The 27,788-nt window shown below is 40.8% G+C and overlaps 1 protein-coding gene across 1 annotated transcript in view; it reads right to left on the minus strand.

The window, feature by feature from the left end:
* Positions 1-737: 737 nt before the first annotated feature.
* Positions 738-27,788, minus strand: part of LOC135470855 (slit homolog 1 protein-like) — a 51,092-nt gene continuing 24,041 nt past the window's right edge. The window contains exon 5 of the mRNA XM_064749902.1: positions 738-2,062. Coding sequence (XP_064605972.1) covers positions 738-2,062 — 1,325 coding nt within the window. The remainder of the gene's footprint in view (positions 2,063-27,788) is intronic.

Consider the following 27,788-nt stretch of genomic DNA (forward strand, 5'->3'; position numbering starts at 1 on the left):
CCGTTAGAGAATTCTTCACAATACACCAGAAGAGCTGTTGATCAACTTTTTTGGCAATCCAAAAGACTTAAAGAGGGTTGTCGTTTGGAAAACTGAATACATTCGAGCACATCTTTTCGAACTTTACTAAGTTCAGTGTTTAGCTGTCGTAATTAGAATAGTAGCACTAGTCCACTTCTGGCAATGATACAAGTTATACAATGGGTTGAGATTCGAGCCGATTTCTTAAGTGAAATTGTTCGCATTGAAGTCTGTATGACTAAAGCTGAGCGTTACGGTAGGAATATCCAGCTTACCTTTGGGCTAGTATTAATGCTGGTATTAATTGGAATAGTATGTCTGGATCAACTGAATAAGAAGCTGTAGGTCCTTTACCAATGATGGAACATGTTTGAATTGAGTTTCCGCCATTTGACTTTACGCCATGAGGTTTGTCAGACACCTGGCTGAGTGGGGGGGTTTCACCCGGGTTCAGCCATTTGCTTCAGCCACGGCCTCTGTCAAATAAGTGAAATATCACTAGGTTCTCGCGCTAACATGAATAAAATACAGTGTAATGCTCGTGCTCACTCTATGAGGAATAGCGTTATTCGAAGATAAACACTATTTTGTGTACTTCGTCTCTTTATTGAATGTTATATCTGATCATCCTGGCAACTTTCATTGTTACTGTTTTATTTCACATATCTTTCGTACATGGTCAGTTTAAAATGAGAATGATTCTTAATTTTGTTTGTTTAAATTTCATTCTGACATTCCGTGAGTTTATTGCTGATGAACTGTTTGAAGCTTTCCGTTGAAAACCGACAATTGCCGAAGATAGAGACTGATCCAGACCACTGCAGGATCCATTGTAAGTCGCAGGAGCACTCGATGTTGTTGTTGCTAAGGTCAAGAATTTCAGTTGCCGAGGACAGGTGGGTGACAGCTTTAGGGATGTTTGTCAAACTTGTGTTGCTCAGGTCTAACCGATTCAAGTAACTCGCGGACGCGAAAACAAGATCGTAGACGTAAACAATGGGGTTGCCGGCAAGTCGGAGACTCAGAATGTGTGGCAGACTGTCCAGGTCGCCCCTCTCTAGTGTAGAAATTTCGTTATTAGACAGGTCCAAGTGCAGCAGTGTAAGCAGGGATCTTAGTGATGATGGAACCTGTTTGAACCCGTTGCCGGCCAAGTTCAGCGTTTTCACCGCCGTGTTTTGCGGAAGCGATTCATCGGCTATGAACTTCAGATCTGAATTGCCTGAAACCTGAACATACAGTAGACCAGGAAATGTATGAAAAATCTCGGGAAAGCGGGAGAGCCCAACGTCGTGCAGCGTCAAGTTCTTCACACCCGACATTGGCTGCTGGCAGTATGGAACGGGAGAGTAATGAACGGAACCACGATGATGAGACATCTCCAAGGCTTGTAGTCTTGTCAGGTGACAAACAGCATCGGGAAAGCGCAACAAACTAGTGTCTGAGAACGTTAGGTTGCGCAAACTGTGCTCAAATCCATGGAAGGCCGTATCAGGAATGGTTTTTAGTTTTTCATTGGACACCATGAGGTATTTAAGACGGCGTAAAAAGCGAAGCTGCTCTGGCCATTCAGACAATCTCCCAATTCCCACGGAGAACTTTTCCAGGGTGTCTCCTAATGTAAACATTGTACCACTATCCAAGACTTTCGCGTCATTAACGGTCAATTCCGTGATGTTCACACCTTGCAAAGCTTGTCCAAAATTTACATCTGTCGGATTATCTCCGAGGTATAAGTTCACATTGACATTGGCGAGTGCAGAAAAGCCACCAGGCTCAAATGTGATGGTGGTGCTGCTTCCGTTCAAGGCGATGAAAAGTTCCCTACCTGTCACCAGGTTGGCGAAGTCCCCTTTCTTGATGGAACTAATTCGGTTGCCGTCGAGGAAGAGCCTGTTGTATTCCCTGACGGTGGATCTGAATGTCGGCACCGTAGATAATCTGGCATTGGAACAGATGATGTCCGCACCCTTACACGCACAAACGCTTGTCGATGTCGCACATCCTTCTTGGTTGGAAACAAATCCCTCACTGTACATCACTAGCACAAACAACATCACCAGTAACATCTGAAATTAGTCCAAATCAAACGTGTTTGTTTGTCAAAAATCACTTTTGTTCATTGTTTATTCGTTCACGACACTGGTTAGGGAGATGGAAACGTGATAGAGAAGTGAACAAACCTTCGAAACTTTTCTGTGTACTGAGCTTGTGAAGATCTTAAGGTAAGGTTTAACACAAATATGGAACTAGAACAGGCTCGAAAAGACACGAGTATGAATAGGTTTCACAATGCTAGTGATGAACAAAGCGACAAAAAATACTTTGTACACAATGACTTATTCACAGGCTTTCGGAAGGGACTTCTCCCATCATTCAGGCGAAGTGGCAAACTGCAAAGTGGCAACAATGTGACATGGTCTGTATACAAATAAAAGCATCCAACTGAGCTATAGCCACCTGGGTGAAACAGTTACAATTCAGGGTACAAAAGAAAAACAAGGGTATGTACAGAAAAAAATTCACGTTTATCAGCCTGATGTAAATTGCATAGAACAAAAAACTGAATTTAAGTCCTTTTCCGAGAGGAGAGGTTGAAAATAGTGTTGGGTAAGTCCTGTGTTGTTCTGTCGATTTCCAGGTTGCGGAGTTTTTCATTGTGAGTTTTATCGATTACCTACAATGGACTTTACTTTCTTTCTAACTGCTTATGGAGTATTGACACTCAAACTGAATCTGAAGCTCTGTTTTAAAACCTGATAAAACACATGTAAAAACACAATGTGAACCAAGTTGAGGATAAAATTTAAACTAATATCAATGTACGAAAAGTTTGTAAACGGCTTCTTCTGGATGAAAAGCAACTTCGATCTACAAACACGACGAAATCAAGACTCAGAAACCTCAGGAGAGATAAATCTATTGTTGTGATAAAGCCTGACAAATGTCACGGCGTTGTCATTGTCATGGACAGAAAGGATTATCTTAACAAAATGGAAAAAATGATGAACGATCAATCCAAATTCAAAAAGATTCCCATCAATACCACTGTCGCCAAAGAGGAAAGTGTACAGAACTTCCTCTACAATTTAAAGCGCCAAGATGTCATCTCTAATAAACTCTGTGAAGAACTAAGACCAGTAGATTCTCGTACTTTAGTTCGCTAAGGATTCTATCATTATTTTGTCCTGTTCTATCATTATTTGATAGCTACAATTACAAATTGGCCAAATATTCAGCTGATCTCCTGAAAGAAACTAGCTATCATTTTACCACCATCAAAGAATTTATAAAATTTTTCTCTCACAATTCTAACATCTTAAGAAAACCTTACAAGAACATGAATTTCCAAAGCATATAATTGGCCAAACCACTAAACATTTTCCAGAGAACAAATCCAAACCTACGGTAGAAAAATTAAAAAACTTAAGAAACTTATCAATCCTATATTACCATATCTCAGACCAATCACAAACCAGCTTCGTAGTGACCTGAAAACTCTTAACAAGCTCATTCCTTGTACCAAAATTGTGTTAATTTCAGAAATTAATGTGACATTAGTTCTTTGTTTCCTTTTAAAGACAGAGAGGATCCTGGATTCAGAAATAAAGCTGTTTACAACTGTGGGGAATGTTCTAAAAGCTATATCGACCAAACATACCGACACCTAACTGGCAGGTTGCTTGAACACGACGCCAGCAGCTCTAAATATAAATTTTCGGCTGCAGGTGACCACTGCCTCAAAAGCTTGCATAGTCCATATAAACAGCTGCATAAAGTAGCAAACTTTCCGACTGAAAAAGCTTCCAGTTCAAGTCTATGGTGACGTTTCTCATGACGCTCAATTTGTGATGTCTGAATTTTATTATTTATTTTAAAGCGTATATCAACAGTAACATACCTTGGACCTCTGTCGCCTTTCCAGTGAGAAATTTTGTGACGAACAGTGCACCTGTTTCCCAAAGTCTCTCTCGTAGAATAGTTTGGTGTGGACGAGTTCTTACACCAGTTATGCATTACCTTATCTGTGTCAGTGCAATAAGTATGGACCTTTTGAACCTTCACTGCCATTTCATGGCGACCTTCTTTCAACCAACTGCCCGGCTGCTTATCTCCCAGACGCTCACAGAATTACCTGGCAGTATATCGTTATCTGTCTGAATGTATTAGTGTGAGAAACCTTCTGAACCATGTCTGAAACCGTTTTAACCAGCTGTTGTTCGCCCTGGCTTCCAGAATCACCATTCTGCTTTAAACTTAAAAAGATCAGCCTTAACTTCAAAACAGTTTAATGCGCTAAATTGTGACATGAAATTTGAGTTTAAAACTAACAGTCGCTTTGTATTTAAGTATCTCAAGTTAAGACTAAATCTGGCTTAAGTGTGAGACAGCTTCGCAATCCCGAGGCCAGATGCTCACAGAATGATTCTCCTGGAAATTACATTATGGCAATATTTTTATCGTGTACATTGATTCTATTGTTATTATAAGGTGACGTGATCATGTTCAAAGAAAACAATCATTCCTGAATTGAGAGTATCTGTGAAAATCAGCAAGAATGATGTTTCCAATTGCAAACAAAAAGAAATCACAAGCCGTTTTTTACGATGTTGTTTCAAGCTTCTTTCTTACCTTCAAGATATCCACCAAAATGCGCGGAACTAAGTGTCCAGACATAAAGATCGTGGAACATGGTGCCCTAGTGGATATAGGCCGTCGTGGACCAGAAGATGGCAATACTAACGATGTGACAATAGTACTACATGCTTCACCTGAACTACAGATTGGTACGATGTCAGGAAGAATCAGCCATGATCAAGGGAGAATTACAACAAAAACAAGCAAGATGCTGATGTGATGTTCTACAAAGTGACCAGACACCAATTCAAGGCGTCAATATACCAGTACTATGTATACGTACTACGCTTGATCAAGAATTACCACAATGTAGCAAGATGGAGGACGATGTGTCTGCGATACACTAGGAAACTGCTAAACTATGTGGCCACGACGTGAACCTAACTTCTATCGCGTGAAATATAAGTACAAATACAGGTTTGGTGATATCTTCTTTTAGCATACATGGTGGAGATTCAAGCGAATAGGAAACGCAATGGAGATTGAAGAGGAATTATGCTGTTGGGTGCTTTGTGAAATTTGTAGAAGGTGCGGATCCTGCCCAGACGATCGATCAAGAACACTCAGGACCAGGGACTGGATCTTACAGGGACTGGATCTTACATAGTGGTTTGCTGTAGTGACGCTATTAATACGCCCACGCTGGAAGGGCGTGCTACAAGAAGGTACCGTCATGACATTTCCCAGATAATCTCTGAACTGCAACGTTCTATCCCAAGCAAACAAACATTCCTTTAGCCGTGGGTTATCTGAGTTTCATGTTAGAAAGCAGAAGAATAAAGTGGGGGTAGATGGAGACAGAAAATCCTTATGTACGCAGATATGAAGAGCCGCAGTGGGGGTGTTTTTTATTTTTATTTTTCCACTTTATTCATGTTCGTGCACACAAATATTCTATCCACCGTAGCTCTCGTTATACTCTTCACAGATCTCTTTACACTCTCTCAAACCAAATCAGGGAAGGCAGTGTGAGATTTGACATCTGTTCTCTAGTGCAAGGTAAAAAACAGCCACGCATCTCCAACTCACGTGGTTTGTTCTCTGTACACGTGTTGGTGTGTGTGTGGGGGGGGGGGGGGGGGAGGGAGTCCAGTCAACAGTGGGCCAGGAAAGGGCCGGTAATTGGCAATTATTATTATATTTCAGTGGCTTCTTTATTCTTTGTTCGTGATAATCCTTAAATACTAGCATTGAGGATTATTAAGGATTTAGCACAATGAGTAGAGATTAAAGCGTGACGCTATATCCAGAGACAGATGTCATTTTTCTCAACAGGCTGTTATGTCGAGTGGGGCTAATTTTATTTTTTTTTTTAACACTCCTTAATACTGTTTACAGTGGACGTGCCTCTCTCTACGTTGGCTTCAGCTTTCTGCCACCACTAGTACATTTTGTACAGTAATATACTGTAGGTTTTCAAAATTGTTTTATGTTTGAATTCTCAAATAACGCCTTTAATTCAATCATGGTAGCATGTGTAATTTCTAACAGACAGTGGAACGTGATTCAATGGTGACAATAACGTGAGCAAATTGTGATGTCAAATTCAGTATATACGTCAAATGTGGGAAAATAAGGTTATTAATTATCTGTCAAAGATCGCTGTATGGGTTTCCCCGCGCACTCCGTTTGCATCCACTGATAAAACTAACTGAAATCGTGTATAACTGAAACTTTCATGAGTATGACGTTAAGCAACAATGAAATAAAGAAAGAAATAAAAAAAATAATTCTTTCCATGTTTCAGTTATTAGGTATTTGTTTAAAATATTAAATGGTAGCATACCTTTGCCATAAAAAAGTTTTCAGTTTCATTTCCCAGGAAACTGGTAGTACTCATTTGTTTTCCTGTAAGTGTTATATCTCTTAGTTATTGTCAAAATACCTCTTAATTAATACCAAGAAAAGGGTTTTATAGAAAGAATTACTTATTTGTACAATGCTTCTTCAGCAATGTCACGTGGTACATTTTGGTCACGAAAAATCTATTTCTTATCTGTGGGATACCAATCGGCATTTAAAGGTTAATGAGACTGATGTATCGTACCTAATACCTAAACATGACCAGGAAATAGTCCAGTTCTTCAAATACCCAAGTAGTATAGGGATCTATACTACTACCCATCGAGATACAGTATGTAGTATCTCTGACCGTTAGAGAATTCTTCAAAATACACCGGAAGAGCTTTTTGTGAACTTCAAAAACAAGTTGTCAATTGTAAGACTTAAAAAGACAGGTTGTCGTTTGGAAAACTGAATACATTCAAGCAGATCGTTTCGAACTTAAGTTTCGAAGTTCAGCGTAATTTAGCTGTTGTAATTAGAATAGTAGCACTAGTCCACTTCTGGCAATTGACTTAATGATACAAGTTATCTTTTTTAACCATCAGATCTGTTATGGACGTTGCTTTCGAAACTTGGAACAGTTGCAACTAGATGGGATATCCTCCAACTTCGGAGCAGCAGTGGTGTGTCATTTTTTCATACAGAAAAACAAGTAAAGCTTACTGGAATATGAAGTACAATTACTGAAGAAAATGTGTGTGAAAAATTAGAGTGATACGATTTATACTTTTGTTCTATCAAAAAGGCAAAAGTAGAGTAAAAAGCATATTTTGCTGTTTTAAGACGTTTTCCTGAGGGAATTTCCTTTATACTAAAAGTATGATTACGTGAAGCAAATCATTTCAACATATTTAGTGTCTAGTTAGGGAGTAGTAAACTATAACGAAGTATCGTGTTGGTTCAAGGAGTCATATTTTTGCAAATCGAAGAAAGAAAAAGCAAAAATTGGACGTTCAGAGGAACTTCATATTCACCATATTTCATGATATTTATCACGGTGTCCGCATTGGTCCAGTGGTAACATGCGTTCCTTGAAACCATTGTGTCAAATGGTGTAAAAAGTTCGATTCCTATTATGGCATTTTTTTTTCACATATGTCACTGTGAGCAGGTTGGTAATCGACTTTAGCGACACGATTTCCCATCTACCTGAAAGGGATATGGAGCCGTAAAAGTGACTTAGTGGAAAAAAAATTGGAAGAGAAAATATAATATATGATGAAGAAAAATTTTACCACCCGACTTTTAAATTCCGTGCCCCGACTTTTGAAGTCGGGGCCCGGAGTTTAAAAGTCCGGACCCTACATAATTGACCAATCCTAAAGGTTGCGCTATAATCTTATCTATTTATAGGAGGCTACTACCTGATCGTCAGTGCCATTTTGCTTTTGCAAATTAACTTTTGTCGCTCGTATATTATACTTTCTCAGTCCCAAAATGTTCTTTTCGACGAGGGGTAACGCCAACACGATTTATAGTATAAGCTCCAACAATCTGACATTATTATTAATAAATTAAATATTCAAACACGTAATACGATAAGATTAGAACTTATCACAGCCGACCTCAGACATGTATGTGACATAAGGTTTAGGCCTTCGGCCCTAACGTATATACAGCTTGCCTTAGTTCCAGCCTGGCTGGATCAAGTTCATGTGTTCCAATAGTGTTTCCGCTATAGCTGTTGCCGTTGAGATTGAAAGAACTCAAGTAGGCTGTATAAGGGCGGGCCTGCACTCTGTATTTTGTATTTTATTTTTATTTAGTCCATATATGTCTCTTTGAAATATGTTTATTGATAAGCTGCCTCGTTGATGTACGGAAATGCACTGCCAGCCTAAAAAGTACGTCATTGTTTCTGCGTAGACCTGGTCGTGCCCGTCAAGCAAAGTCGTACATGTACATGAAGTTCACAAGCACTGCAGAGTGACAGCTGAGAATATGTGTTTTTAAACAGATTGAAATTGACCTGTGTAAGCGGTCGTGCTCATTTTAATCTTTGTTCTTGATTTAAAGTACAAGTTATTTATCCCATGGTTAGACCCTAGTCAAAATATGTAGTTATCAGTGAGAGATGCTCGCCTGTGGCTGCCATATTGGCTGTTTGATAGCAAACGACCTGTGATTGGCCAATTAAGTCGGGGCCTCGACATCTACAGTGTCTTTTTTTTTATCTTCCAGAAAAACTTGTTTCTCTTCGAAAAATGTTATTTTCAGCATGTCACTTTTACGGCTCCGTAAAGGGGTCCTTTTGGGCCGTATTCATCTAGCTGCTTGGTTCCACCACAGTATGACTTGATAACAACATGTTACGGATTGCGATGTCAGGCTTGTTTCCATGAGTCATTCTGGATTGCGTTACACTGTAACAATTCCTAGTAAACGTTCAGCGATTACTGTATATTTTTACACATAATTTGTACATGTTTACATTTTACAGTAAACATTTCATATTTATAGGATGAACTATTTTTTAGTAACAGTCTTTTACGTTTCCACTCTCCACCCAAAGAGCTGAACGTTTACACTGGGCCATGTAAGACGGTTGTGTTTCTGAAAATTATCTATATTAAATCACTACTTGCCTACGGCAGGTTACAGACCCCCTGCATGAGGAGATTATTCCTTAAGTATCATAACCAGTAACTTATTCATGTATGTGTAATGATGAATGGTGTGGATAGAGTGGAGCGTATAAAGAGAAAGGGGGAGAGGTAGGGCATCTGAGCCTGTCCTTGTTTACATGTTGTCTTATTTTGCGTAACCAGGCGCTGGGAACACATAAAGTAGCTACACTGACAAGGTATGAAAACAATTGCAATTCAAGCGCAACTGAGAGCATCCAAATTGCATTTGAGCTAGATGGTAATGCCGGATATAGAAGTTAGAGAAAGAAGCTGTAAAAATCTTGACATAGGTTGACCGTCAAAATCTGGACCTTTACATGCCGGCAGCTGGGAGGGGTGCCTAGCAACGCCAAGGGGACGTCACTCGCAGCCTCGTCACCACCTGTCTCCTTGTGTCCTCTCGCCCAGAATTTCAAACTTTCACCATTAAAACTCATACCTGCGCAAAGCTTAGACAATTTCCATCATTTTCATACCAAGCATGCACTTGTACACTAAAAACGGCAGGCTGGCAGCAAAAAAAGACTTTACACCCTAAAATACACAGAACTACAATCGTCCCTACTGAAAAACGCAAGTTGTAATGGGGGTCTGTGTCCTATCACACCAGCCAACTTTTTTTAAAATCAATCATTTTTGCACCACATAATGCTTACTACCTCTAAACCTCACACATAAAGTTACAGCTTGATACATGCAAAAACTTTTCAGTAGGAGGAATTTAACTTGGGGTACCCCTATCTTGGAAATGTGTCTGTTTGTCCGTCCTCAAGCACCAAGTTCAAAGCTCTGTAGTGCACATACCGTTGAAAATATCTTAACCAGGTCAAATGTTTTGGAAAGCTGGTATGTATATCTGCAAGAAAAATGAAAAAATTCCAATGACAAAGTATTTTACATTTTCCATTGACAAACATTTAGAAAATTATGGATTTTCAAGTAGATTTTCTTGTTTACAGCAGTGTTAAGAAAATACTTAAAAGCCAAAAGTGTCAAAATATATATCAAAAGACAGGTAATTTATCTGACAATTCACTTACAAAATATAGGACATACCTTTTAGCAACTTTGTGCAAAATTTGACTTAAAGTGATACAGGTGGGTAGCAAAGCGGAGTTTCAAAATTCCAGAAAAGTACATTTTGATCACCATCAAAGTAAACATATGCATCCAAATTGATATAGAAATGCTCATAGGCAGAGTTTCCATGGATAGGGCTAAAGAAAAGACTAGTATCCCTTTTACATAGTGATTCACATGATAAAACCCTTTAAAAGATCACCCACTCCCCCTCCCCCCCAACACTACCCCCCTTTCCCGTCTCCCCCATGGCTGCCATTGGTTGGCTGGCTTACCTCAACTCACAGTGCAAAAGAATCCCACCACCTGTGTTGTTGCCTCAGACTAAATTAGTACTTTCCACATAACAAACACCAAAGTGTGACACTGGCATCTACAAGAGATAAGTAGAGGGGAGAAATATGAATTTGCCACTTACAAAAATAAAGCCACACAGTACATGCACATTGGTCATTCAGACAGTCAGCAAGGCAACCCTCCCAAGACATGTTGAAGGGACCCAAGAAGAGGGGAAAAGCTATACTTTTTAACCTGTAACAACACAGAAATCCTCAAATAATCAGTGAGAAATTACATCCGTAATCAGGTTCCACACTGGGTGTTCCTGGGTGGGCATGAGGAATGGACATTTAAACTGTTCGTACATATATGAGAAACCTGTGACGTTTCCCCGATTGGGGGGGGGGGCCGGAGGGGTATGTGTCATGGTGTAGTACCGGACCAATGACGGGGATTCTAGGTCAGCCAAGGGAGTGGAAGACTGCATCCGAATGGTCAGGCCTTTGAGGAAGCTGAACGGCTAGCAGACCCCACTCACCTAGGTAGATCCCAGTTCAATATATGCATAAACCAGGCAAAGTTCACTGACGCCATGTTTGGGAGACAAGATCTAAAGAGGGAAACCAAGACAAAAGCTCAATAGGTATTAAACTAGGATGTGAAAGACATATGTAGCTGTCTAATTTCTAACTTGTGTGTGAGGACATTGGAAACATAAAAAAAATCCCAGTTGCCCAGGGAGGTGGATGCCACACTGGGCCAGATACTAAAACAAAAACTCCTTGAGATGTCGCAGGAACAGCGTACTATGTTCCGGTGGAAAAACAGACACCTGGTGGGGCAGAGACTCATTTTCACAAGGGCAATATTCCAACAGATCACACTCACATGTATGCTAGAAACTTGAAATTGATCATTTTTGTTCCAACGCCACACATACTGTGTGAGTGCACATGTAACTTGTCAGAGGAATGAATATACACATGCAATGAAAACTACATGCCTACAGTGGTTTATTTTTAAGTTTAAAGAGGAAAATTTACCTTGTCCACTTCAAGTCTATGCCCAAAACAGCAGACAGTGTTCCAGCAGAGATGCCTGTTTTTCATGTTTTGTGACCTGCAGGATGATTTGAAGCACATTTACCTAGTGTGTGGTGGCACACATGGGAGGAACCTGACTTGGTTTGTAAATTAAATGCACACTGGCCCTCTCTACTACTCTAGCCAAGTAAATTAATCTGCTGATGTGTTTTTATCCACCTGTGTGAGGCTGGGCCCTTATATGTGATGCAAGGCCTTATTGATCATCCTTAATCACACCACCCTATCTATCAGCCACATACTCCAATTTCACTCGCAGCACTCAAATTTTGCATTATTTATCAAATGTCAGCCCCAAAAGAGACATTTTAAAAACCAGGAACAATGAAACATTGTCTGTGTTTGTTCCAGTCTGTTTATACTCCTGTACTACCCTTGACCACAGAGCGCTTTAGCCGATTTTTAGACAAAATGGATATGTGGGGAAAATATAGAATTAAAAAGCTTTAAAACTGCTCAATCAAGTTCCATGTCAATGCAAACCACATCGCAGATGTACCCACCAAATATTATCAGGCTGTTGCCAAATCTGAGCACACAGTGACATATTACATGTTTTGGCACAAGTGGACAGATCAGATCAGGCCACAGACCCCCATTAGTTTTCCATAAGCGACAATGTTAACGTTTAGCGCTGTAGCTCAGTCCCAAACATTCCGAGGCCAATAAGCTTTGGTGCATACCTGGCCCAGCCTGAGAGAAAGAAGCTGTAAAAATCTTGACATAGGTTGACTGGAAAAATCTGGACCTTTACATGCCGGCAGCTGGGAGGGGTGCCTAGCAACGCCAAGGGGACGTCACTCGCAGCCTCGTCACCACCTGTCTCCTTGTGTCCTCTCGCCCAGAATTTCAAACTTTCACCATTAAAACTCATACCTGCGCAAAGCTTAGACAATTTCCATCATTTTCATACCAAGCATGCACTTGTACACTAAAAACGGCAGGCTGGCAGCAAAAAAAGACTTTACACCCTAAAATACACAGAACTACAATCGTCCCTACTGAAAAACGCAAGTTGTAATGGGGGGTCTGTGTCCTATCACACCAGCCAACTTTTTTTAAAATCAATCATTTTTGCACCACATAATGCTTACTACCTCTAAACCTCACACATAAAGTTACAGCTTGATACATGCAAAAACTTTTCAGTAGGAGGAATTTAACTTGGGGTACCCCTATCTTGGAAATGTGTCTGTTTGTCCGTCCTCAAGCACCAAGTTCAAAGCTCTGTAGTGCACATACCGTTGAAAATATCTTAACCAGGTCAAATGTTTTGGAAAGCTGGTATGTATATCTGCAAGAAAAATGAAAAAATTCCAATGACAAAGTATTTTACATTTTCCATTGACAAACATTTAGAAAATTATGGATTTTCAAGTAGATTTTCTTGTTTACAGCAGTGTTAAGAAAATACTTAAAAGCCAAAAGTGTCAAAATATACATCAAAAGACAGGTAATTTATCTGACAATTCACTTACAAAATATAGGACATACCTTTTAGCAACTTTGTGCAAAATTTGACTTAAAGTGATACAGGTGGGTAGCAAAGCGGAGTTTCAAAATTCCAGAAAAGTACATTTTGATCACCATCAAAGTAAACATATGCATCCAAATTGATATAGAAATGCTCATAGGCAGAGTTTCCATGGATAGGGCTAAAGAAAAGACTAGTATCCCTTTTACATAGTGATTCACATGATAAAAACCCTTTAAAAGATCACCCACTCCCCCCCACACACACACTACCCCCCTTTCCCGTCTCCCCCATGGCTGCCATTGGTTGGCTGGCTTACCTCAACTCACAGTGCAAAAGAATCCCACCACCTGTGTTGTTGCCTCAGACTAAATTAGTACTTTCCACATAACAAACACCAAAGTGTGACACTGGCATCTACAAGAGATAAGTAGAGGGGAGAAATATGAATTTGCCACTTACAAAAATAAAGCCACACAGTACATGCACATTGGTCATTCAGACAGTCAGCAAGGCAACCCTCCCAAGACATGTTGAAGGGACCCAAGAAGAGGGGAAAAGCTATACTTTTTAACCTGTAACAACACAGAAATCCTCAAATAATCAGTGAGAAATTACATCCGTAATCAGGTTCCACACTGGGTGTTGCTGGGTGGGCATGAGGAATGGACATTTAAACTGTCCGTACATATATGAGAAACCTGTGACGTTTCCCCGATTGGGGGGGGGGGGGGCCGGAGGGGTATGTGTCATGGTGTAGTACCGGACCAATGACGGGGATTCTAGGTCGGCCAAGGGAGTGGAAGACTGCATCCGAATGGTCAGGCCTTTGAGGAAGCTGAACGGCTAGCAGACCCCACTCACCTAGGTAGATCCCAGTTCAATATATGCATAAACCAGGCAAAGTTCACTGACGCCATGTTTGGGAGACAAGATCTAAAGAGGGAAACCAAGACAAAAGCTCAATAGGTATTAAACTAGGATGTGAAAGACATATGTAGCTGTCTAATTTCTAACTTGTGTGTGAGGACATTGGAAACATAAAAAAAATCCCAGTTGCCCAGGGAGGTGGATGCCACACTGGGCCACATACTAAAACAAAAACTCCTTTGAGATGTCGCAGGAACAGCGTACTATGTTCTGGTGGAAAAACAGACACCTGGTGGGGCAGAGACTCATTTTCACAAGGGCAATATTCCAACAGATCACACTCACATGTATGCTAGAAACTTGAAATTGATCATTTTTGTTCCAACGCCACACATACTGTGTGAGTGCACATGTAACTTGTCAGAGGAATGAATATACACATGCAATGAAAACTACATGCCTACAGTGGTTTATTTTTAAGTTTAAAGAGGAAAATTTACCTTGTCCACTTCAAGTCTATGCCCAAAACAGCAGACAGTGTTTCAGCAGAGATGCCTGTTTTTCATGTTTTGTGACCTGCAGGATGATTTGAAGCACATTTACCTAGTGTGTGGTGGCACACATGGGAGGAACCTGGCTTGGTTTGTAAATTAAATGCACACTGGCCCTCTCTACTACTCTAGCCAAGTAAATTAATCTGCTGATGTGTTTTTATCCAGCTGTGTGAGGCTGGGCCCTTATATGTGATGCAAGGCCTTATTGACCATCCTTAATCACACCACCCTATCTATCAGCCACATACTCCAATTTCACTCGCAGCACTCAAATTTTGCATTATTTATCAAATGTCAGCCCCAAAAGAGACATTTTAAAAACCAGGAACAATGAAACATTGTCTGTGTTTGTTCCAGTCTGTTTATACTCCTGTACTTCCCTTGACCACAGAGCGCTTTAGCCGATTTTTAGACAAAATGGATATGTGGGGAAAATATAGAATTAAAAAGCTTTAAAACTGCTCAATCAAGTTCCATGTCAATGCAAACCACATCGCAGATGTACCCACCAAATATTATCAGACTGTTGCCAAATCTGAGCACACAGTGACATATTACATGTTTTGGCACAAGTGGACAGATCAGGCCACAGACCCCCATTAGTTTTCCATAAGCGACAATGTTAACGTTTAGCGCTGTAGCTCAGTCCCAAACATTCCGAGGCCAATAAGCTTTGGTGCATACCTGGCCCAGCCTGAGAGAAAGAAGCTGTAAAAATCTTGACATAGGTTGACCGTCAAAATCTGGACCTTTACATGCCGGCAGCTGGGAGGGGTGCTTAGCAACGTCAAGGGGACGTCACTCGCTGCCTCATCACCACCTGTCTCCTTGTGTCCTCTCGCCCAGAATTTCAAACTTTCACCATTAAAACTCATACCTGCCCAAAGCTTAGACAATTTCCATCATTTTCATACCAAGCATGCACTTGTACACCAAAAACGGCAGGCTGGCAGCAAAAAAAGACTTTACACCCTAAAATACACAGAACTACAATCGTCCCTACTGAAAAACGCAAGTTGTAATGGGGGTCTGTGTCCTATCACACCAGCCAACTTTTTTTAAAATCAATCATTTTTGCACCACATAATGCTTACTACCTCTAAACCTCACACATAAAGTTACAGCTTGATACATGCAAAAACTTTTCAGTAGGAGGAATTTAACTTGGGGTACCCCTATCTTGGAAATGTGTCTGTTTGTCCGTCCTCAAGCACCAAGTTCAAAGCTCTGTAGTGCACATACCGTTGAAAATATCTTAACCAGGTCAAATGTTTTGGAAAGCTGGTATGTATATCTGCAAGAAAAATGAAAAAATTCCAATGACAAAGTATTTTACATTTTCCATTGACAAACATTTAGAAAATTATGGATTTTCAAGTAGATTTTCTTGTTTACAGCAGTGTTAAGAAAATACTTAAAAGCCAAAAGTGTCAAAATATATATCAAAAGACATGTAATTTATCTGACAATTCACTTACAAAATATAGGACATACCTTTTAGCAACTTTGTGCAAAATTTGACTTAAAGTGATACAGGTGGGTAGCAAAGCGGAGTTTCAAAATTCCAGAAAAGTACATTTTGATCACCATCAAAGTAAACATATGCATCCAAATTGATATAGAAATGCTCATAGGCACAGTTTCCATGGATAGGGCTAAAGAAAAGACTAGTATCCCTTTTACATAGTGATTCACATGATAAAACCCTTTAAAAGATCACCCACTCCCCCCCACACACACACTACCCCACTTTCCCGTCTCCCCCCATGGCTGCCATTGGTTGGCTGGCTTACCTCAACTCACAGTGCAAAAGAATCCCACCACCTGTGTTGTTGCCTCAGACTAATTTAGTACTTTCCACATAACAAACACCAAAGTGTGACACTGGCATCTACAAGAGATAAGTAGAGGGGAGAAATATGAATTTGCCACTTACAAAAATAAAGCCACACAGTACATGCACATTGGTCATTCAGACAGTCAGCAAGGCAACCCTCCCAAGACATGTTGAAGGGACCCAAGAAGAGGGGAAAAGCTATACTTTTTAACCTGTAACAACACAGAAATCCTCAAATAATCAGTGAGAAATTACATCCGTAATCAGGTTCCACACTGGGTGTTGCTGGGTGGGCATGAGGAATGGACATTCAAACTGTCCGTATATATATGAGAAACCTGTGACGTTTCCCCGGTTGGGGGGGTGGGGGGGCCGGAGGGGTATGTGTCATGGTGTAGTACCGGACCAATGACGGGGATTCTAGGTCGGCCAAGGGAGTGGAAGACTGCATCCGAATGGTCAGGCCTTTGAGGAAGCTGAACGGCTAGCAGACCCCACTCACCTAGGTAGATCCCAGTTCAATATATGCATAAACCAGGCAAAGTTCACTGACGCCATGTTTGGGAGACAAGATCTAAAGAGGGAAACCAAGACAAAAGCTCAATAGGTATTAAACTAGGATGTGAAAGACATATGTAGCTGTCTAATTTCTAACTTGTGTGTGAGGACATTGGAAACATAAAAAAAATCCCAGTTGCCCAGGGAGGTGGATGCCACACTGGGCCACATACTAAAACAAAAACTCCTTTGAGATGTCGCAGGAACAGCGTACTATGTTCTGGTGGAAAAACAGACACCTGGTGGGGCAGAGACTCATTTTCACAAGGGCAATATTCCAACAGATCACACTCACATGTATGCTAGAAACTTGAAATTGATCATTTTTGTTCCAACGCCACACATACTGTGTGAGTGCACATGTAACTTGTCAGAGGAATGAATATACACATGCAATGAAAACTACATGCCTACAGTGGTTTATTTTTAAGTTTAAAGAGGAAAATTTACCTTGTCCACTTCAAGTCTATGCCCAAAACAGCAGACAGTGTTTCAGCAGAGATGCCTGTTTTTCATGTTTTGTGACCTGCAGGATGATTTGAAGCACATTTACCTAGTGTGTGGTGGCACACATGGGAGGAACCTGACTTGGTTTGTAAATTAAATGCACACTGGCCCTCTCTACTACTCTAGCCAAGTAAATTAATCTGCTGATGTGTTTTTATCCAGCTGTGTGAGGCTGGGCCCTTATATGTGATGCAAGGCCTTATTGACCATCCTTAATCACACCACCCTATCTATCAGCCACATACTCCAATTTCACTCGCAGCACTCAAATTTTGCATTATTTATCAAATGTCAGCCCCAAAAGAGACATTTTAAAAACCAGGAACAATGAAACATTGTCTGTGTTTGTTCCAGTCTGTTTATACTCCTGTACTACCCTTGACCACAGAGCGTTTTAGCCGATTTTTAGACAAAATGGATATGTGGGGAAAATATAGAATTAAAAAGCTTTAAAACTGCTCAATCAAGTTCCATGTCAATGCAAACCACATCGCAGATGTACCCACCAAATATTATCAGGCTGTTGCCAAATCTGAGCACACAGTGACATATTACATGTTTTGGCACAAGTGGACAGATCAGGCCACAGACCCCCATTAGTTTTCCATAAGCGACAATGTTAACGTTTAGCGCTGTAGCTCAGTCCCAAACATTCCGAGGCCAATAAGCCTTGGTGCATACCTGGCCCAGCCTGAGAGAAAGAAGCTGTAAAAATCTTGACATAGGTTGACTGGAAAAATCTGGACCTTTACATGCCGGCAGCTGGGAGGGGTGCCTAGCAACGCCAAGGGGACGTCACTCGCAGCCTCGTCACCACCTGTCTCCTTGTGTCCTCTCGCCCAGAATTTCAAACTTTCACCATTAAAACTCATACCTGCGCAAAGCTTAGACAATTTCCATCATTTTCATACCAAGCATGCACTTGTACACCAAAAACGGCAGGCTGGCAGCAAAAAAAGACTTTACACCCTAAAATACACAGAACTACAATCGTCCCTACTGAAAAACGCAAGTTGTAATGGGGGTCTGTGTCCTATCACACCAGCCAACTTTTTTTAAAATCAATCATTTTTGCACCACATAATGCTTACTACCTCTAAACCTCACACATAAAGTTACAGCTTGATACATGCAAAAACTTTTCAGTAGGAGGAATTTAACTTGGGGTACCCCTATCTTGGAAATGTGTCTGTTTGTCCGTCCTCAAGCACCAAGTTCAAAGCTCTGTAGTGCACATACCGTTGAAAATATCTTAACCAGGTCAAATGTTTTGGAAAGCTGGTATGTATATCTGCAAGAAAAATGAAAAAATTCCAATGACAAAGTATTTTACATTTTCCATTGACAAACATTTAGAAAATTATGGATTTTCAAGTAGATTTTCTTGTTTACAGCAGTGTTAAGAAAATACTTAAAAGCCAAAAGTGTCAAAATATATATCAAAAGACAGGTAATTTATCTGACAATTCACTTAGCAAATATAGGACATACCTTTTAGCAACTTTGTGCAAAATTTGACTTAAAGTAATACAGGTGGGTAGCAAAGCGGAGTTTCAAAATTCCAGAAAAGTACATTTTGATCACCATCAAAGTAAACATATGCATCCAAATTGATATAGAAATGCTCATAGGCAGAGTTTCCATGGATAGGGCTAAAGAAAAGACTAGTATCCCTTTTACATAGTGATTCACATGATAAAACCCTTTAAAAGATCACCCACTCCCCCCCACACACACACTACCCCCCTTTCCCGTCTCCCCCATGGCTGCCATTGGTTGGCTGGCTTACCTCAACTCACAGTGCAAAAGAATCCCACCACCTGTGTTGTTGCCTCAGACTAAATTAGTACTTTCCACATAACAAACACCAAAGTGTGACACTGGCATCTACAAGAGATAAGTAGAGGGGAGAAATATGAATTTGCCACTTACAAAAATAAAGCCACACAGTACATGCACATTGGTCATTCAGACAGTCAGCAAGGCAACCCTCCCAAGACATGTTGAAGGGACCCAAGAAGAGGGGAAAAGCTATACTTTTTAACCTGTAACAACACAGAAATCCTCAAATAATCAGTGAGAAATTACATCCGTAATCAGGTTCCACACTGGGTGTTGCTGGGTGGGCATGAGGAATGGACATTCAAACTGTCCGTACATATATGAGAAACCTGTGACGTTTCCCCGGTTGGGGGGGTGGGGGGGCCGGAGGGGTATGTGTCATGGTGTAGTACCGGACCAATGACGGGGATTCTAGGTCGGCCAAGGGAGTGGAAGACTGCATCCGAATGGTCAGGCCTTTGAGGAAGCTGAACGGCTAGCAGACCCCACTCACCTAGGTAGATCCCAGTTCAATATATGCATAAACCAGGCAAAGTTCACTGACGCCATGTTTGGGAGACAAGATCTAAAGAGGGAAACCAAGACAAAAGCTCAATAGGTATTAAACTAGGATGTGAAAGACATATGTAGCTGTCTAATTTCTAACTTGTGTGTGAGGACATTGGAAACATAAAAAAAATCCCAGTTGCCCAGGGAGGTGGATGCCACACTGGGCCACATACTAAAACAAAAACTCCTTTGAGATGTCGCAGGAACAGCGTACTATGTTCTGGTGGAAAAACAGACACCTGGTGGGGCACAGACTCATTTTCACAAGGGCAATATTCCAACAGATCACACTCACATGTATGCTAGAAACTTGAAATTGATCATTTTTGTTCCAACGCCACACATACTGTGTGAGTGCACATGTAACTTGTCAGAGGAATGAATATACACATGCAATGAAAACTACATGCCTACAGTGGTTTATTTTTAAGTTTAAAGAGGAAAATTTACCTTGTCCACTTCAAGTCTATGCCCAAAACAGCAGACAGTGTTTCAGCAGAGATGCCTGTTTTTCATGTTTTGTGACCTGCAGGATGATTTGAAGCACATTTACCTAGTGTGTGGTGGCACACATGGGAGGAACCTGGCTTGGTTTGTAAATTAAATGCACATTGGCCCTCTCTACTACTCTAGCCAAGTAAATTAATCTGCTGATGTGTTTTTATCCAGCTGTGTGAGGCTGGGCCCTTATATGTGATGCAAGGCCTTATTGACCATCCTTAATCACACCACCCTATCTATCAGCCACATACTCCAATTTCACTCGCAGCACTCAAATTTTGCATTATTTATCAAATGTCAGCCCCAAAAGAGACATTTTAAAAACCAGGAACAATGAAACATTGTCTGTGTTTGTTCCAGTCTGTTTATACTCCTGTACTACCCTTGACCACAGAGCGTTTTAGCCGATTTTTAGACAAAATGGATATGTGGGGAAAATATAGAATTAAAAAGCTTTAAAACTGCTCAATCAAGTTCCATGTCAATGCAAACCACATCGCAGATGTACCCACCAAATATTATCAGGCTGTTGCCAAATCTGAGCACACAGTGACATATTACATGTTTTGGCACAAGTGGACAGATCAGGCCACAGACCCCCATTAGTTTTCCATAAGCGACAATGTTAACGTTTAGCGCTGTAGCTCAGTCCCAAACATTCCGAGGCCAATAAGCTTTGGTGCATACCTGGCCCAGCCTGAGAGAAAGAAGCTGTAAAAATCTTGACATAGGTTGACTGGAAAAATCTGGACCTTTACATGCCGGCAGCTGGGAGGGGTGCCTAGCAACGCCAAGGGGACGTCACTCGCAGCCTCGTCACCACCTGTCTCCTTGTGTCCTCTCGCCCAGAATTTCAAACTTTCACCATTAAAACTCATACCTGCGCAAAGCTTAGACAATTTCCATCATTTTCATACCAAGCATGCACTTGTACACCAAAAACGGCAGGCTGGCAGCAAAAAAAGACTTTACACCCTAAAATACACAGAACTACAATCGTCCCTACTGAAAAACGCAAGTTGTAATGGGGGTCTGTGTCCTATCACACCAGCCAACTTTTTTTAAAATCAATCATTTTTGCACCACATAATGCTTACTACCTCTAAACCTCACACATAAAGTTACAGCTTGATACATGCAAAAACTTTTCAGTAGGAGGAATTTAACTTGGGGTACCCCTATCTTGGAAATGTGTCTGTTTGTCCGTCCTCAAGCACCAAGTTCAAAGCTCTGTAGTGCACATACCGTTGAAAATATCTTAACCAGGTCAAATGTTTTGGAAAGCTGGTATGTATATCTGCAAGAAAAATGAAAAAATTCCAATGACAAAGTATTTTACATTTTCCATTGACAAACATTTAGAAAATTATGGATTTTCAAGTAGATTTTCTTGTTTACAGCAGTGTTAAGAAAATACTTAAAAGCCAAAAGTGTCAAAATATATATCAAAAGACAGGTAATTTATCTGACAATTCACTTAGCAAATATAGGACATACCTTTTAGCAACTTTGTGCAAAATTTGACTTAAAGTAATACAGGTGGGTAGCAAAGCGGAGTTTCAAAATTCCAGAAAAGTACATTTTGATCACCATCAAAGTAAACTTATGCATCCAAATTGATATAGAAATGCTCATAGGCAGAGTTTCCATGGATAGGGCTAAAGAAAAGACTAGTATCCCTTTTACATAGTGATTCACATGATAAAACCCTTTAAAAGATCACCCACTCCCCCCCCCCCACACACACACACTACCCCCCTTTCCCATCTCCCCCATGGCTGCCATTGGTTGGCTGGCTTACCTCAACTCACAGTGCAAAAGAATCCCACCACCTGTGTTGTTGCCTCAGACTAAATTAGTACTTTCCACATAACAAACACCAAAGTGTGACACTGGCATCTACAAGAGATAAGTAGAGGGGAGAAATATGAATTTGCCACTTACAAAAATAAAGCCACACAGTACATGCACATTGGTCATTCAGACAGTCAGCAAGGCAACCCTCCCAAGACATGTTGAAGGGACCCAAGAAGAGGGGAAAAGCTATACTTTTTAACCTGTAACAACACAGAAATCCTCAAATAATCAGTGAGAAATTACATCCGTAATCAGGTTCCACACTGGGTGTTGCTGGGTGGGCATGAGGAATGGACATTCAAACTGTCCGTACATATATGAGAAACCTGTGACGTTTCCCCGGTTGGGGGGGTGGGGGGGCCGGAGGGGTATGTGTCATGGTGTAGTACCGGACCAATGACGTAGGTCGGCCCAAGGGAGTGGAAAGACTGCATCCGAATGGTCAGGCCTTTGAGGAAGCTGAACGGCTAGCAGACCCCACTCACCTAGGTAGATCCCAGTTCAATATATGCATAAACCAGGCAAAGTTCACTGACGCCATGTTTGGGAGACAAGATCTAAAGAGGGAAACCAAGACAAAAGCTCAATAGGTATTAAACTAGGATGTGAAAGACATATGTAGCTGTCTAATTTCTAAACTTGTGTGTGAGGGACATTGGAAACATAAAAAAAATCCCAGCTGCCCAGGGAGGTGGATTGCCACACTGGGCCAGATACTAAAAACAAAAAACTCCTTGAGATGTCGCAGGAACAGCGTACTATGGTTCTGGTGGAAAAACAGACACCTGGTGGGGCAGAGACTCATTTTCACAAGGGCAATATTCCAACAGATCACACTCACATGTATGCTAGAAACTTGAAATTGATCATTTTTGTTCCAACGCCACACATACTGTGTGAGTGCACATGTAACTTGTCAGAGGAATGAATATACACATACAATGAAAACTACATGCCTACAGTGGTTTATTTTTAAGTTTAAAGAGGAAAATTTACCTTGTCCACTTCAAGTCTATGCCCAAAACAGCAGACAGTGTTTCAGCAGAGATGCCTGTTTTTAATGTTTTGTGACCTGCAGATGATTTGAAGCACATTTACCTAGTGTGTGGTGGCACACATGGGAGGAACCTGACTTGGTTTGTAAATTAAATGCACACTGGCCCTCTCTACTACTCTAGCCAAGTAAATTAATCTGCTGATGTGTTTTTATCCACCTGTGTGAGGCTGGGCCCTTATATGTGATGCAAGGCCTTATTGACCATCCTTAATCACACCACCCTATCTATCAGCCACATACTCCAATTTCACTCGCAGCACTCAAATTTTGCATTATTTATCAAATGTCAGCCCAAAAGAGACATTTTAAAAACCAGGAACAATGAAACATTGTCTGTGTTTGTTCCAGTCTGTTTATACTCCTGTACTACCCTTGACCACAGAGCGTTTTAGCCGATTTTTAGACAAAATGGATATGTGGGGAAAATTATAGAATTAAAAAGCTTTAAAGCTGCTCAATCAAGTTCCATGTCAATGCAAACCACATCGCAGATGTACCCACCAAATATTATCAGGCTGTTGCCAAATCTGAGCACACAGTGACATATTACATGTTTTGGCACAAGTGGACAGATCAGGCCACAGACCCCCATTAGTTTTCCATAAGCGACAATGTTAACGTTTAGCGCTGTAGCTCAGTCCCAAACATTCCGAGGGCCAATAAGCTTTGGTGCATACCTGGCCCAGCCTGAGAGAAAGAAGCTGTAAAAAATCTTGACATAGGTGACTGGAAAAATCTGGACCTTACATGCCGGCAGCTGGGAGGGGTGCCTAGCAACGCCAAGGGGACGTCACTCGCAGCCTTGTCACCACCTGTCTCCTTGTGTCCTCTCGCCAGAATTTCAAACTTTCACCATTAAAACTCATACCTGCCCAAAGCTTAGACAATTTCCATCATTTTCATACCAAGCATGCACTTGTACACCAAAAACGGCAGGCTGGCAGCAAAAAAAGACTTTACACCCTAAAATACACAGAACTACAATCGTCCCTACTGAAAAAACGCAAGTTGTAATGGGGTCTGTGTCCTATCACACCAGCCAACTTTTTTTAAAATCAATCATTTTTGCACCACATAATGCTTACTACCTCTAAACCTCACACATAAAGTTACAGCTTGATACATGCAAAAACTTTTCAGTAGGAGGAATTTAACTTGGGGTACCCCTATCTTGGAAATGTGTCTGTTTGTCCGTCCTCAAGCACCAAGTTCAAAGCTCTGTAGTGCACATACCATTGAAAATATCTTAACCAGGTCAAATGTTTTGGAAAGCTGGTATGTATATCTGCAAGAAAAATGAAAAAATTCAATGACAAAGTATATTTACATTTTCCATTGACAAACATTTAGAAAATTATGGATTTTTCAAGTAGATTTTCTTGTTTACAGCAGTGTTAAGAAAATACTTAAAAAGGCCAAAAGTGTCAAAATATATATCAAAAGACATGTATATTATCTGACAATTCACTTACAAAATATAGGACATACCTTTTAGCAACTTTGTGCAAAATTTGACTTAAAGTGATACAGGTGGGTAGCAAAGCGGAGTTTCAAAATTCCAGAAAGTACATTTTGATCACCATCAAAGTAAACATATGCATCCAAATTGATATAGAAATGCTCATAGGCAGAGTTTCCATGGATAGGGCTAAAGAAAAGACTAGTATCCCTTTTACATAGTGATTCAACATGATAAAACCCTTTAAAAGATCACCCACTATCCCCCCCACACACACACTACCCCCCTTTCCCGTCTCCCCCATGGCTGCCATTGGTTGGCTGGCTTACCTCAACTCACAGTGCAAAAGAATCCCACCACCTGTGTTGTTGCCTCAGACTAATTTAGTACTTTCCACATAACAAACACCAAGTGTGACACTGGCATCTACAAGAGATAAGTAGAGGGGAGAATATGAATTTGCCACTTACAAAAATAAAGCCACACAGTACATGCACATTGGTCATTCAGACAGTCAGCAAGGCAACCCTCCCAAGACATGTTGAAGGGACCCAAGAAGAGGGGAAAAGCTATACTTTTTAACCTGTAACAACACAGAAATCCTCAAATAATCAGTGAGAAATTACATCCGTAATCAGGTTCCACACTGGGTGTTGCTGGGTGGGCATGAGGAATGGACATTCAAACTGTCCGTACATATATGAGAAACCTGTGACGTTTTCCCCGTTGGGGGGGTGGGGGGGCCGGAGGGGTATGTGTCATGGTGTAGTACCGGACCAATGACGGGGATTCTAGGTCGGCCAAGGGAGTGGAAGACTGCATCCGAATGGTCAGGCCTTTGAGGAAGCTGAACGGCTAGCAGACCCCACTCACCTAGGTAGATCCCAGTTCAATATATGCATAAACAAGGCAAAGTTCACTGACGCCATGTTTGGGAGACAAGATCTAAAGAGGGAAACCAAGACAAAAGCTCAATAGGTATTAAACTAGGATGTGAAAGACATATGTAGCTGTCTAATTTCTAACTTGTGTGTGAGGACATTGGAACATAAAAAAAATCCCAGCTGCCAGGGAGGTGGATGCCACACTGGGCAGATACTAAAACAAAAACTCCTTTGAGATGTCGCAGAACAGCGTACTATGTTCTGGTGGAAAAAACAGACACCTGGTGGGGCAGAGACTCATTTTCACAAGGGCAATATTCCAACAGATCACACTCACATGTATGCTAGAAACTTGAAATTGATCATTTTTGTTCCAACGCCACACATACTGTGTGAGTGCACATGTAACTTGTCAGAGGAATGAATATACACATGCAATGAAAACTACATGCCTACAGTGGTTTATTTTTAAGTTTAAAGAGGAAAATTTACCTTGTCCACTTCAAGTCTATGCCAAAAACAGCAGACAGTGTTTCAGCAGAGATGCCTGTTTTTCATGTTTTGTGACCTGCAGGATGATTTGAAGCAACATTTACCTAGTGTGTGGTGGCACACATGGGAGGAACCTGACTTGGTTTGTAAATTAAATGCACACTGGCCCTCTCTACTACTCTAGCCAAGTAAATTAATCTGCTGATGTGGTTTTTATCCAGCTGTGTGAGGCTGGGCCCTTATATGTGATGCAAGGCCTTATTGACCATCCTTAATCACACCACCCTATCTATCAGCCACATACTCCAATTTCACTCGCAGCACTCAAATTTTGCATATTTATCAAATGTCAGCCCCAAAAGAGACATTTAAAAACCAGGAACAATGAAACATTGTCTGTGTTTGTTCCAGTCTGTTTATTTACTCCTGTACTACCCTTGACCACAGAGCGTTTTAGCCGATTTTTAGACAAAATGGATATGTGGGGAAAATATAGAATTAAAAAGCTTTAAAACTGCTCAATCAAGTTCCATGTCAATGCAAACCACATCGCAGATGTACCCACCAAATATTATCAGGCTGTTGCCAAATCTGAGCACACAGTGACATATTACATGTTTTGGCACAAGTGGACAGATCAGGCCACAGGACCCCCATTAGTTTTCCATAAGCGACAATGTTAACGTTTAGCGCTGTAGCTCAGTCCCAAACATTCCGAGGCCAATAAGCTTTGGTGCATACCTGGCCCAGCCTGAGAGAAAGAAGCTGTAAAAATCTTGACATAGGTTGACTGGAAAAATCTGGACCTTTACATGCCGGCAGCTGGGAGGGGTGCCTAGCAACGCCAAGGGGGACGTCACTCGCAGCCTGGTCACCACCTGTCTCCCTTGTGTCCTCTCGCCCAGAATTTCAAACTTTCACCATTAAACTCATACCTGCGCAAAGCTTAGACAATTTCCATCATTTTCATACCAAGCATGCACTTGTACACTAAAAACGGCAGGCTGGCAGCAAAAAAGACTTTACACCTAAAATACACAGAACTACAATCGTCCCTACTGAAAAACGCAAGTTGTAATGGGGTCTGTGTCCTATCACACCAGCCAACTTTTTTTAAAATCAATCATTTTTGCACCACATAATGCTTACTACCTCTAAACCTCACACATAAAGTTACAGCTTGATACATGCAAAAACTTTTCAGTAGGAGGAATTTAACTTGGGGTACCCCTATCTTGGAAATGTGTCTGTTTGTCCGTCCTCAAGCACCAAGTTCAAAGCTCTGTAGTGCACATACCCTTCAAAATATCTTAACCAGGTCAAATGTTTGGAAAGCTGGTATGTATATCTGCAAGAAAAATGAAAAAATTCCAATGACAAAGTATTTTACATTTTCCATTGACAACATTTAGAAAATTATGGATTTTCAAGTAGATTTTCTTGTTTACAGCAGTGTTAAGAAAATACTTAAAAGCCAAAAGTGTCAAAATATATATCAAAAGACAGGTAATTTATCTGACAATTCACTTAGCAAATATAGGACATACCTTTTAGCAACTTTGTGCAAAATTTGACTTAAAGTGATACAGGTGGGTAGCAAAGCGGAGTTTCAAAATTCCAGAAAAGTACATTTGAACACCATCAAAGTAAACATATGCATCCAAATTGATATAGAAATGCTCATAGGCACAGTTTCCATGGATAGGGCTAAAGAAAAGACTAGTATCCCTTTTACATAGTGATTCACATGATAA

Source organism: Liolophura sinensis, chromosome 7 (genome assembly GCF_032854445.1).
Source record: "Liolophura sinensis isolate JHLJ2023 chromosome 7, CUHK_Ljap_v2, whole genome shotgun sequence".
Lineage (NCBI taxonomy): Eukaryota > Metazoa > Mollusca > Polyplacophora > Chitonida > Chitonidae > Liolophura > Liolophura sinensis.